This window comes from Eurosta solidaginis, chromosome 2, assembly GCF_040869045.1.
Source record: "Eurosta solidaginis isolate ZX-2024a chromosome 2, ASM4086904v1, whole genome shotgun sequence".
Taxonomy (NCBI): Eukaryota; Metazoa; Arthropoda; class Insecta; order Diptera; family Tephritidae; genus Eurosta; species Eurosta solidaginis.
Genome location: NC_090320.1, coordinates 95987856 through 96001919, shown reverse-complemented (window position 1 = coordinate 96001919; position 14064 = coordinate 95987856). Strand labels below are relative to the sequence as shown.

At 39.9% G+C, this 14064-nt stretch overlaps 1 protein-coding gene across 1 annotated transcript in view; it reads left to right on the top strand.

The window, feature by feature from the left end:
- Positions 1-8820, top strand: part of Eato (Engulfment ABC Transporter in the ovary) — an 854933-nt gene extending 846113 nt beyond the window's left edge. Inside the window, exon 22 of the mRNA XM_067766015.1 lies at positions 8390-8820. Within this exon, the coding sequence (XP_067622116.1) occupies positions 8390-8402 (13 nt within the window). The 3' untranslated portion in view covers positions 8403-8820. The remainder of the gene's footprint in view (positions 1-8389) is intronic.
- The last annotated feature ends 5244 nt before the right edge of the window (positions 8821-14064 follow it).

Sequence of the window (14064 nt, the reverse complement as noted above, 5' to 3'; positions counted from 1 at the left end):
AATTGGAAGGTTGGCGCAAGTGCGCTCATGGCAGACGAGGCGATACACGCTTCCCAAGGCAGCTAGTTATAGGTACCGGAGCGACTCGGGACTTTTCCTGACCAAGGGCTGTCATTTCAATGTAACCTCATCTAATTTGTTCCTCCCACAAATTGTCACTAAATTTGAGATTCACGCAACGGTCTTGCAGTAAGTTTATTTAATATCGTTTCATTTTCCATATTTTTCCTATAGAAATCTTTGCGCAGACTAGCATATATTTAAGTTTTTAACATTTGTGCCTGATTAGAAACCAAAATACCTTTAAATTTCTGGATCCGGCATCACCGTCCTCTTACCTACATTTTCAGAGATTCAGAGAAGGCAGCAATTACCTCAGAAATACCTGCTTCATGGATCATATGCAACTCCTGTATCCTCTTGATTCCTCCCAAACGGGTTTGGACGTCTACCGTCGACTCATCCTTTGCCAACTCATCTGCCTTTTCGTTACTCTCTATCCCTTTATGACTGGGAACCCGGAATAGATCTATATCGTATTTGATAAATACGATAAAGCGTTCTTTATTTTTCAATAATTCTTTAGCAACTAAAATTTATTTAGAGTGAAAATATTTTTTTCATTTTGATGTTTTACAAAAAGTTACATATATAAAAAATTGTTTGATAAAATTAAAATAAACAAGTTGTTTTTTAACAAGTGAATGTCCTACATATTTCCCCCTCCAGAGACTTTGTTTAACGATGAAGTCTCGATCTAAAGCGTACATGACGTGGAATACGACTTCTTACATGAGGGTGTATTGGAACACAAATCGTTCGAGGATCTTCACAAATATCAGTATTAAATACGAATGCTGGCTTGAGTCGATCAATTGATATTGATTTGGTACAATTATTAATATTGACGTTAAAAACTTTATCATTTCTGCTCACCACTAGATATGGACCATCATACGGTGACTGAAGAGACTTTTTAACAGCGTCACGACGAACATATACATGAGTGCAAGTAGCAAGATCTTTGTGTACGAAAACAGAACGATTTGATTTATACGAAACTTCAATTGGACGCAGCGAGTTCATTGAAGATTTCAGTTGCTTGACAAATTCATCGGAAGGAGACAAATCATTCTTAGCGTCGAAAAAATCACAAGGAAGCCTTAAGGAAGTTCCATAAACCAGCTCAGCAGGACTGGCATTTACATCTTCACGTAAACTTGATCGCAGTCCTAACAGCACAATTGGTAAAATTTCCATCCAGTTTTTAGTGTTGTGACACATGAAAGCAGTCTTCAGCGAACGATGCCACCGCTCAATCATACCGTTGGCACAAGGATGATACGACGTAGTGCGTATTCGTTGAGAACCAAGAAGTTGTGCAAGTTCCTTAAAAAGATTGGATTCAAATTGACGACCTTGATCCGTTGTAATTTTTGAAGGAACTCCAAACCGAGATATCCACCCATGAAATAAAGCTTCCGCCACAGAACGGGCACTTATGTCAACTAAGGGAATTGCTTCCGGCCAACGAGTGAACCGATCAATGCAAGTTAAAATATATGAATATCCATGTGAGGAAGGCAATGGTCCAACAAGGTCAATGTTAATATGCGAGAAACGTGAACTTGGGTTTTCATAACTACCTATCACACTATGATTATGACGATGAATTTTTGATCGCTGACAATTAGCACAAGCTTTTGACCATGTCCTAATATCTTTTTTCAAATTCGGCCATATGAAACGCTGTAGAATTATTCTAGCTGTCGCATTAGCTCCTGGATGAGACATATTGTGAATAGTATTAAAAATGTCTCTCCTAAAACCAAGTGGAATGTATGGTCTTGCATTGGATGTGGATATATCACAAAATATAGGCTTCGACGACGATGGAATTGTTATAGATTTAAAAATTAAAGATGAAGAGCTTGGATTTTCAATTAACTCTTTTAGTTCTGTATCTTCTTCTTGAGCTTTTGCTTACTCTTCATAGTTGATTAGATTCGGAGAATCAATAGTCGAAATTCGTGAGAGAGTATCTGCTATAATATTTTCATTTCCTTTGATATGACGTATGTCGGTGGAAAGTTGCGAGAGAAAATCCAGTTGACGAAACTGCCGAGGCGAAGCTTTTTCAGGTTTCTGTTTAAACGCGAAAGTAAGGGGTTTATGATCCGTATAGATTATAAAATTACGACCCTATAGCATATAGCGAAAATGCTTTACCGTAAGGTATGCCGCAAAAAGTTCTCTATCATAAGTACTGTAACGTTTCTGGGTGTCATTTAGCTTCAATGAATAGAATCCCAGAGGTTTCCAAACCTCATCAACTTTCTTTTGTAGAACACCACCAATTGCTTAGTCAGATGCATCAACCATAACAGATATCGGTGCAGAATCTATAGGATGAGTCAATAGAGTACCTCGAGACAATTCATTTTTACATTTTTCAAACGCGGATTGAGCATCAGGTGTCCATTCGATTTGAGATTTGTCATTCTTCTTATTACCTTTCTGATAAATAAGGAGTGGAATTTGCATCTCCGCCGCATGTGGCAAAAATCTTCGGTAAAAATTCAACATCGCAGTAAAACGTCGCACTTCCTTGACAGTTTTCGGTTGCGGAAAGTTTATAATTGCATTAACTTTCTCAGGAATTGGCTGAATGCCTTGAGGAGACACTAAATGGCCGAGAAATGTTACTTTATCTTGTCCAAAATGGCATTTCGCAACATTTACTGTTAGACCATATGACTGAAGGCGATTAAACAATTGCTCAAGATGAAATAAGTGTTGTTCAGAGGATTCAGAAGCAATTAAAACATCGTCGAGATAAGGGAAACAAAATTCTAACCCTCGAAGAACCTCATGCATGAACCGCTGAAACGTTTGAGCGGCGTTACATAAGCCAAAAGTCATAAATCGGAACTCAAATAATCCGAACGGGGTAATTATAGCCGTTTTTGAAACATCGGTAGGAGCAACCGGAATTTGATTGTAGGCTCGAACTAAATCAATGGTAGAAAAAACTGTCTTTCCTGAGAGCCCATAAGCGAAATCATGGATGTGCGGAATGGGATAACGATCAGGAAGAGTTTGAGCGTTAAGACGACGATAGTCTCCGCACGGACGCCACTGGCCATTTTTCTTTAATACCATATGTAACGGACTTGACCAAGAACTTTTAGATGGGCAACAAAGTCCTTGATCGACCATAAATTGAAACTCTCGTTTTGCAATTTCGAGCTTGTCCGGTGCTAAACGACGAGGCCTTGAAAATATCGGGGGACCTTTTGTCTCGATGACATGTTCAACACAATGAGGAACTTTTTTCTGATGCAACGAAGGATTCGTTAAATCCGGATATTTAGATAAAAGTTTATGATATATGGTTGAACTTACAAGAGTCTTTATCGCTGGTAACTCTCTTAATTCACATAACTTACCGGAAGAGCTCAGACCAGTTTCACAATCTACCAAACAGCCTTCTTTTAAATCCACCAACAATCCAAAATGTTTCAAAAAATCTGCGCCAATTATAGGACTGCTAACATCAGCAATAATGAATTCCCAAGCAAAGGAACGACGTAAACCAAAAGTTGGGGTTAAAAGTTGAGTACCAAATGTGTTGATAACTGTACCATTAGCAGCAAAAAGTTTGTATTTGTCTTGCTTTTTGTTAGATATACCTGCTGATGGGAGAACCGACACATCCGCTCCAGTGTCTATCAAAAACTTTTTGTTGGTGGACTTATCAAAGATATGTAAACGATTAATTGTAGAGTATCGGCCACTAGCTTCATCTAGTGACCGACCGGCGAGTTTCCCTGATGGTGTTGCTTGAATGAACACGGCTGTCGACAATTCCGGGCTTGAGACCTAAATCTACGATGATAATAGCACCACTCGGTTGTATTAGCTGACTTAGTTGTGTAACGCCTATGCGAATTTGAGCGACTTCTGCGTCGAAAGTGTTGTTTTTGAAGATTGCCAATAGCTGTGCTCAAAGTTGTTATTTGTTGTTGAAGATCCGATAGATTAGGAAACGATTGTATTGCTGCGATAGTTGATTGTTGTTGTGCTGAAATTGCTTGAATTTTATCTGCCATTACTGCAAGTTTATCCAACGTTTCAGAAGATGTTGCCAAAACAGCTTGCGTTTGTGAAGGTAGACGTTGTAGCCACAATGTTCGCAGGAAGTCGTCGGTAACTCCACCATGCGAGAGACCACGCATTTCCCGCAGAAGACAACTAGGTTTTTTGTCCCCTATGTCCAAATCGTTCAACAACTTTTGGATTCTCTTCTCCTCGGAAATTGAAAAATGATCGATGAGACGTTGTTTAAGCTGCGTATATATATTCTGAGGTTGTGCCAGAATAATATCGCTTACCTGACTTAATATATCAGATTCTAATTCAGGAAGAATCGTGAAATATTTTGTTTTCTCTGACACAATTCCGTGATGTTCGAACTGTGCCTCGATTTGTGCAAACCATATCAATGGGTTTTCCTGCCAGAATTTCGGAATTCGTAGATGAATTCCTCCTTGTGAATTGCTTGAAGATGGCACAATCGTGTTGCTGATTGTGGATAGCGGATTCGTGTTTATTGTGGTTGATTGCTGTGATGAAACGGCATTGTCTCCGGAGCGTGTATTCGGCATGATGCGTATGAATATGTTCACTGGTTCGGGGTCACCAATATATCGTATTTGATAAATACGATAAAGCGTTCTTTATTTTTCAATAATTCTTTAGCAACTAAAATTTATTTAGAGTGAAAATATTTTTTTCATTTTGATGTTTTACAAAAAGTTATATAAAAAATTGTTTGATAAAATTAAAATAAACAAGTTGTTTTTTAACAAGTGAATGTCCTACAGATCTATGGAGCCGGAGCGAAGTCTCTCTATTCCACGAGACTTCTTGGTGAAGTACTGTGTGAGATTCACCCTTATCGCGAAGTTCACTTGAGAAAGTGCTCACCTTCCTTTATTTTGTTCGATTGGATTTTTTTCACTTAATAGCAGTTTCGGACAAAAAAAGGTTCACTTCTGCTATATTGCGAATTAATAGGGAACAAATAATTTAGTTGCAGTTGTGTGATTTTCGTAATCAAGCATACATTTTATTAAAACATTTACTTTCAGCAGCTACAGGATCACAATTTGTAGCAACCGATTCGCTGTCCGGGATGGTTGTAGGCAAATCAGTACTACAAGTAGGAAAGTCGTTACAGTTTAGTAGGACGTCCAATAAAATTTCTACCGGCGAACTAGTATTTACCCTTTTTGCCGAAACTCCGTAGCGATGCGAACCTTCAATATCACCAACTGAATCTTTTAAAAGTTTTGCGTTTTGATGGCGTATTGATGATCAATACCACTGTCGTAGACTTTGGGCATAGTTAGCTCAACAATAGTTCATAATACAAAAAACAAAGTGAAAAGTATTCAAGTCACAAATACGCTAAGAACTACTTTACGTCAAAACTATTTTCAAATCAACAATAAAATATATAGATAAACAAACGGTCTTGGAATGGGAAGCCCCACATCATGTTCATGCAAAATCTGGAAGAAAAGTACATACAGGAGCTGAGGTCCAAATTAGGCGTGTCATTTTATGCTAGATAAATGGATAACATAATATGCGTTTTAACTACTAATAACGAAGAGCTTGTACTGGAGTACCTCATCAAGCAGCACGGAAATATACAATTTACAATGGAAACCGAAAAAGACGGAGGAAGCAACTATCTAGACCTCACGATAAATACTGATAAAAATGCCAAAAGATTTAACTATGACATATATAGAAAGCCAACGGCCACCGAAACAATAATACATAATACCTCAAATCACCCCAACAGCATAAAAATGCAGCATTAAGGCACTTGGTACATAAACTTGAAAGAACACCTCTTACACAAGAGGCATATTAGAGAGAACTTGAGGTCATATATAATATCGCTGCAAACAACGGATATAAAAAAGCACTAGTAGATAAGCTCAGAAGGACAAATGGAGAACCAAAAGGAAATAACGAAAAGGAAAATAATAGCTGGACGACTATGACATATACTGGAAAAGCAACATATAAATTGGCAAACTTCTTTAAAAAATACAACATTAACACATCATTCAAAACATCGAACAATCTAGGGCGAAAACTAAGAACTAACACTAACTCAGAGGATCCGTTTAGCAGCCACGGCGTATACAAGCTTACCTGCGGATGCTATCATAGTTACATAGGACAAACAGGACGGCAAATAAGAACGAGGTTCAGAGAACATATTAGAGATTACAACAAAAAAATACGGAATGCAAACATTATATCCGAGTCTAACTTCGCGAATCACATGGTCGAGAATGAATGTTCCCCAGCAAACGTCAATAAAACAGTTAGGGTTCTTCAAATACAAGCAAAAGGCCGACGTCTCAACGTACTCGAAAACATGGAAATCTACAAACAGAAAACATTCGACAGTAGAATAATAAACGAACAGATAAACACAATTTCTGACACAATATTAGAGCCTTTAAAACTTTTTACAAGAAACAAATTAATCACACAGGTACAACAGATAAACACACAACAACAAATAAACACAAAACAACACACCAAAACAACAAACCCACAAAGAAGGTCAAACGACTAAAATTACGAATTTTTACCTGCCCCAGTCAGCCACACACATCGATTAGTAAACCACCCTCGATTCTGAATGAACACACAGCACACATACATAACTAAATATACACAATAATCAATTTTGACAATACCTGCTCATGTACCTACGAACTATAGATACAGGACAAACGACAAGAACATCTCAGAACGAAAATCGACACTGATGATGGCACAACGCCGAAACCGGTTTGTATCAAAACCAAATTTGACAAGGGATGACGGAAAATCGTTCCAATATACATCATTTATCCACCCTGTCGGAAAATCAACAAAACAAGATCAGTCGGTGGTTGTTGCCTTGATCGCCCCTGACTATCAATACATATGTTGACGCAACTGCAGCTTAAGCATTCTTCTCCAAAATTTCTGCTATATTTTTCTCCTAAACAGACACTGCAGTGATCTAGCATCCTGTAGGATCTACTTATTTCTGGATCGACACAGTCAACAGCAGACCCGACCCTCCCGTTAATCTTGAACCATTAGTATACAATTGCATAGTGTGTCCCGCCATTTCCGCGTGCTGGCGACAACCCTTCGGCTCTATTGTGGCCCCAAGGTGTCCTACGAAGCTCAAATACGAGATCATATAGTCGGTTCTCCATATATTAGATGGCGCTATCTTACTATGGCAATAATTCCTGCAGTGAAGCTGCCCGGGGCGTTAAGCCTTTTTGCAGTTACTAACGCTATGTTTTTGGCCACTAGATCTGCAGACGGGATGTGCAGAATAGAATTCAATGCTGCTTTCGTGGTAGCTTTTAGGGCTCCAGCTATTCTTAGCATTGATAATCTGCATACACCCTTTACTTTTTTGGCAGACGTACTTTTTTTTGTATCGCTGTCTAGCAAACAACAACCCCAGAGTAAAGTGATGACCATTATTGTTGTCAATGTGTTTAGGGCCAATGCCTAACTTTTACTCGATTGACGGCGCCCCTCCCTAACGTTTTAATAATATTTCCAGCCACCCACACTCACGGCGCATTTGTGTTCATGCATACACATGCATTCGTTTCATACATATGCATGTGTGTGTGTGCAGGTTGCCAGAACCCATGCACGTATATGTGGGGGGTGGTTGTGTGTGTGGCTTTTCCCCTTAACACCAGAGGACTTTCTCGCGGCTGAGCGGTTGTCATCAACGGGACAACCGGCCTCTTCTTCGATCGACCGCCAACCGAGACACATCGCCCAGGATCACCGCCGTCACTTTAAATACAAAGGTAACATTGTATCCATTTTATATTTTCTTACCCTCTAATTAAAACACTATTATAACGAGGAAATCCTCTTTGCGTTTTTTCTTTATCTATTTCGAGTGACCCATCAATCCCGAGATCGACCCGTGTGCGCCTACCCACTGCTGGTTTACGACGCACTCAGGCCGAACACAATGTATATTAGAATTTTTTAAGTATATCTATAACAAAAACTTGAGACTGTATAAAATTAAATTATCAGCATTAGTAATCAATTGGCAATGATTATTTCAATTGTTAAAAAGGAAATACTAATTGATTACCATTAGAAAAACATCAAAAAAAGTCATGATTTTTTACGATTATTGAAAAAAAACGCCTATTAAATTTGACTTTGTATGACAGGTCCCACACCCCTCTTTTCAACCTACCCCAATTTTCTTTAAAACCTTGAAAATATCAATATTGACAGCTATTCCATGTTTCAGGAATAGGAATTAATCGGACCAGAAAATGCGATATGGAAATCAAAGTAAAATGGTAGGTGCGACACTCCCCTCTGTCTTCACCAATACAAAATCAGTGTTATGCACCTGCACTCTAAGTATCACCTGCACTCTAAGTATCACTATATGAGATGCCACGCCCATGTATGCCAATATGGACAGAAAAATTCTATTTACTATAAATTGCTGCATATTTCACCCAAATCGGCCAAACGGTGCGTCCGGAAAAGGAATTGAAATATTTGCGTGTGCCGTATTTAAAGATGTATATTCAGATAGATGCCTAGATAAGCGCTTACGGTTTACTTTTGCATCCTCAAATGTACTTGTATGTATAAATTATGGCGTGCATGCAACAAACGATAATGTTTCTTTCAATAAAGCTAAAAAATAATACTAAAAGTCCTTAGAAATCTATGTGTTTTGCAATATGATCGGTTAAAAAATTTATATATGTATTTTTAGTTGAATTTTCCTTTTTCCATAGGCTAATCCAATCTAACCGCTGATAAGTGCAAATGAAACATTCAACTATTTTTCCCGACGTTTCGCTAAAACTTGTTTAGCATCTTCGGGGGCATTTCCATTTTATTTTTCTGGTGAAAAAAAGAAATTACAAATGTAAGTTTTATTTTAAGATGCCATTACAAACATACCTACTTGGTAATCACGCGCAGATACATACATAGACATTCACGTAGATACATACATAGACACATAACATAGTCAATAGACTCATAATATATAATTTACATTAAAAATTGCACAACTTTACATTAAAAAACTACACTTAATAAACATGAAAAACATAAAAATAAAAATATCGGTACCACCTCTTGTGGTAGTGTTGTTGTTGTGGTAGTAAAGTCTAAATTCTTTTTGTTTATCATGTAAACATAAAACAAATGACGAAGCTATTTGATCCGTATCTTCCTTCTTATTTATTGTTTTCTCTCTTTTTGCAGTATCCTAAGGCTTTCCAGTATGCACCTAGTTTTTCCCTCTTTTCTTTGTCTAAAATTCTTGTGTTGGCAAAATCAGCTGTGTGTACAGTGTCTGTTATATGTTGCGATAGGGCGGTGCTGTTTTCTTGTTTTTTGATGTCCGTTGTCGGAGTAGACGTTTTTGGGACATCCGCGTCTAGATATAAAACGGGCAAAAGCCGCAAGAAATGATGGGGTGCTGAGGTCAGCAGTGGCCTCCAGATGAATCGCTCGTGTGGAAAAACACACGAAAAGGCAGACATAGCCTTTGGATAGTCGACACCCTCTGCCGCGGTAACTTTTAATGTCGAAGGGTCCGGCGAAGTCGACTCCAGTATTCGTGAATGCACGGCTGAATGTCGTCGTTGGGTCTGAGCACGCTTTCGGTGTATCGTGCAAACTTTGCAATTATGAATGGTTGACCTAATCATGGTTTTGATGTTAGGTATCCAGTATTGGGTGCGTATCAGACGTAACATGAGTTGGTTTTCCCCATGCAGACTTTGTTGATGAAACATTAGGACTGTCAGACGGGATAACCGGCAGTTGTATGGGAGGAGGATTGGGTGGCGTTCATTAAAAGCTAAGTCCTTTGACGCCCCGAGTCGCCCTCCTACCCGAATGATGCCATGTTGGTCTAGATAGGGATTTAGTGAGAGTATTGCACTTTTCCCTGCAATTGGTGTTCCGGCCTTTAGATCACTATATTCGGAACTATAGTGTTGTTTCTGATAGATTTTAATTAAGAGTTGGGTTACTGATTTGATCTCATCAGGAGAGATTAAAGGTGACTCGACCTGAAATGATTTTTTTGTTTTGGGGTGAGTTCTTCGGTAGAACCTCATTACGTATGAGAGCACCCGTAAAGCCCTGGGTAGGTCTGAAAAGCGTTGAAGAACATCGGTAGTATTTACTGTTGTTGTTGCGCAGGTCTTCGCCCTCTTTTCCTCTACGGAGGTAGTCACTTTCTTGTGCTGGCCATTGGGAAGTGTCTTCTTGCAGCCAAGAAGGTCCCTGCCACCACAACGAATTGTTGACCAATTCAGACGCAGGTAATCCCCTGCTACCTAAATCTGCTGGGTTAGATTCTGAATCTACGTGCAACCAGTCCTTATTTCCGACCATGTCGATGATCTTGGTGATCCGATGTGCGACGAAAGTGGATCAAGAACAAGGCGGTTTCCTTATCCATGCGAGGACGATAGTTGAATCCGTCCAAAGTGCACTTTCACTGGTCTCAATTTAAGGTTTCTGAAAATTGATTCGGTGATTTCTGCTAACAGCACGGCTCCGCAAAGTTCCAATCGTGGAAGAGACAGGGTTTTCACCGGGGCTACTCGGGTCTTTGCTAGCATTAGGTTTGTCCAGATGTCATTATCCGTTTTCACGCGCATGTAAATGGCTGCTGCGTAAGCCTTCTCGGATGCGTCACAAAATCCATGGATCTCGATGTCGGTTCCTGGAGAAAAGTTGACCCATCTAGGTATCCTGATTTTATCGATTTCATGGTATTGGTCGGTGAAGGTTTTCCATCGTTCCAGCGTACTGGTAGATACTGGTTCGTACCAAGCGGTGCCTTCCAACCAAATACTCTGCATGAGTATTTTTGCCACAATGACCATTGGTGCCAGCCATCACAAGGGATCGAAAAGTTTGGCGATTGCTGATAGTATCGCTCTCTTCGTAATGTTTTCCGGGTTGTCCAGCATCCCTGCGTTAAAATAAAATAAATCGGAGAGGGCATTCCATCGAATGCCTAACGCTTTAACTGAACTGGTATCTTCGAATGCCAGGAAGTTTTCACTGAGCAGGTCTGCTTTGGGGATGTCCCTTAGAATGTCCTCTGAATTGGATGTCCATTTGCGAAGTGGAAAGCCCGCTGAGTGTAGGACTTGACGAATTTCATCTCTGGCTTTAATAGTCGATGTGTTCGTATGTCCACCCGCTAACACGTCATCTACATACATGTATTCTCGCAGTATGCTAGCCGCTGTAGGGTGTGAATTTGAGACGTCGTCTGCTAGTTGGAGAAGCGTTCTTATCGGGCGGTATGGAGCGCAATTCACTCCGAAGGTAACCGTCTTTAATTCGTAGAGACTAATAGGGTCATTCGGGGAAGTGCGATATACAATGCGTTGAAATTTGGTGTGATTTTCGTTCACCCAAATTTGACGATACATCTTTTCGATGTCGCTATTGAAGACAAAACGGTATAGTCTCCATCGTAATATAAGGATGGGTAGATCGGCTTGTAGAACTGGGCCTGGGAGGAGAATATCATTTAAGCTATTACCGTTGGCCGTAGGGCTCGAGGCATTAAATACTACGCGTACCTTTGTAGTGGTACTTTCTGCTTTAATAACGGCGTGGTGGGGCAGGAAGTAATGATCCGAATCGTCGGATGGGATATTCTTTTTTAATTTTTTCATATGTCCGAGCGTTTCATATTCTGACAACACTCGAACATATTCTTTACCTAAATCTGGGTTTTTTATTAGCCGCCCCTCATTCCGGAAGAATTGAGAGCATGCGCGTTTCAGGGACGGTCCTAAATTAATATTATTAGGGTAATCCTGCCTGAATGGTAATGATACGGTGTACCTTCCATCTTCATTCCGTTTCGTTGTTTCCCTAAATAATTGTTCGCAGTACCTTTCCTCTTCATTCAATATTTTATTTTTGGGTAGATTTTCTACCTCCCAGAAAGCTTTTAATTGATTGTCTAACGCAACCTCGTTGTAGAAGGACATGATGCTCTTCGTTGGATTCGGTGCTTCGATACGACCAGTTAGTATCCAACCGAACACTGTCTCTTGGGCCAGAAGTGTGTTAAGCACGTTTTTCTTAAGGCCACTTAATATGATTTGGGGATATATGTCTCCGCCAAGTACAAGGTCTACATCTTCGTTGACGTAGAACCTCTTGTCTGCCAAAACCAAGTCTGGGAATGCCTACATAGTCATTGCGTTGATATGGCAGGATGGAAGATTCCCTGTGAGTTTCGCTAGAACTAGAACGGGTGTAGTCAGGCTGAAGCAAGGATCCACTGGTGAACGTAATTCGATGTTGGATGCTTCTTTGACCTGAGCTGACACCGCATTTGTGATGCCTGAAACATGGGCATGCATTTTCCTCGCTGGCAAATTGATTCTGCGTTTCAGTCTTTCAGTTATAAAGGAACATTCAGACCCAGAATCAATTAATGCCCGCGCGGAGAAGTCGGTACCATTATGGTGAATGTGTACGCGAGCAGTCCCTAATAGCACACCTGTGCTGGAATTGGCATGGCAGGATTTGACATTCTGATTCGCAGAGGAAGGTGGTTGTCCCGATTCCTGTCTTTTCCTTGCCTGTGCCGAAGTTGATGGGGCATTATCCGCATCTTTGAAGGGATTTCGTACCGCCGGTTGCTGAAGTGTTTCCGCATGCAGGAGCGTGTGGTGACGAGAGTGGCATTTGGAACAGTTGTATGAACTGGTGCACCTCGTCACTGTGTGTCCTGGGGATAAACAATTCAGGCAGCCATTTGTGGATTTGACGAATTTAATCCTTTCTACCGGGTTTAAATCGCAAAAACGTGAACAGTTGCGTAATCTGTGCTCCGTAGATTTGCACATTTTACACATTGATTTTGTTGTTTGCTTGGTTACTTTGGTTTGAAAAGCACCAAGTCTTTTTGTAGGGTTTTCCGTCGACTGGCGCGACGTGTTTGATTTTTGCACTTTAGAAGTGGCATTCCCTGTAAAACCAGACACGGTTTCCGGTGTCTGGAAACGATTTGACAAGAATTTGTCCATATCCTCCCATTTGGATATGTCCGTCTTGTTCACAGTAAGTGCAATATTTCTTGCCACATTTTTTTTGGTTATAAAATAAATAAAACCGAGTAAAAAAAAAACAAAATAAATATTCTCAGTGCCACACGCGTAGTGATTTGGTATTAAGTGCGAAAAGTGTAAAAAATTAGTGACGAAAAGAAGGAGAAGTCCAAACGCGTAACATTAACGTTTTTAATTCCTTGTGAGTATCTGGCCTGTCCCCCCACCAGCGGTAAGGCTCTCCGGACACAGCACAAGGAAGAGGTACACATAACCTCACTTTTACATAAAATTTCACGCCATTCGATTTAAATTTTCTTTTTGCATCACTTTAATTTCACTAGTTTCTTAATAAACTTTCGCACAAGATTTATTACACGTTTTTACACTTTTCGTCGAGTTCATACCAGCGCGCGCACTTATTATACAATACAATTTAACTTGGAAGTGGCGAGTGGCCCCCTTTATTTACACAAAACACATTGGTGTTGCTTCCCCCCTGCTCCCTGTTTTACGGCAGAAATAATCTGCAAAGTCAGACAAAAATAAACAAATTAAAATTAATAATCAATTCTGCGTAATTTTAATAGTTGTTGGTTGGGTGATTCGCTCAGGTTTTCAAGTTTTATATCCCTTGATTAATTCGCGTTCCACTTTAATCCATGAACATGGAAACATATATTAGATTGGCCGATCGAATAATCGAATTCGAGGCCGATTTTAATGACATAAATGCGGCTCTGCACACTATACACACTCTTGCAATACAGCAAAAAGAGTTGCAAGCTAAGTGGGAAAAAGCCGAGACCGCCCTCGAGGAGTTGCTTGACTCTGACACGCTCGATGCTAAGAAAAT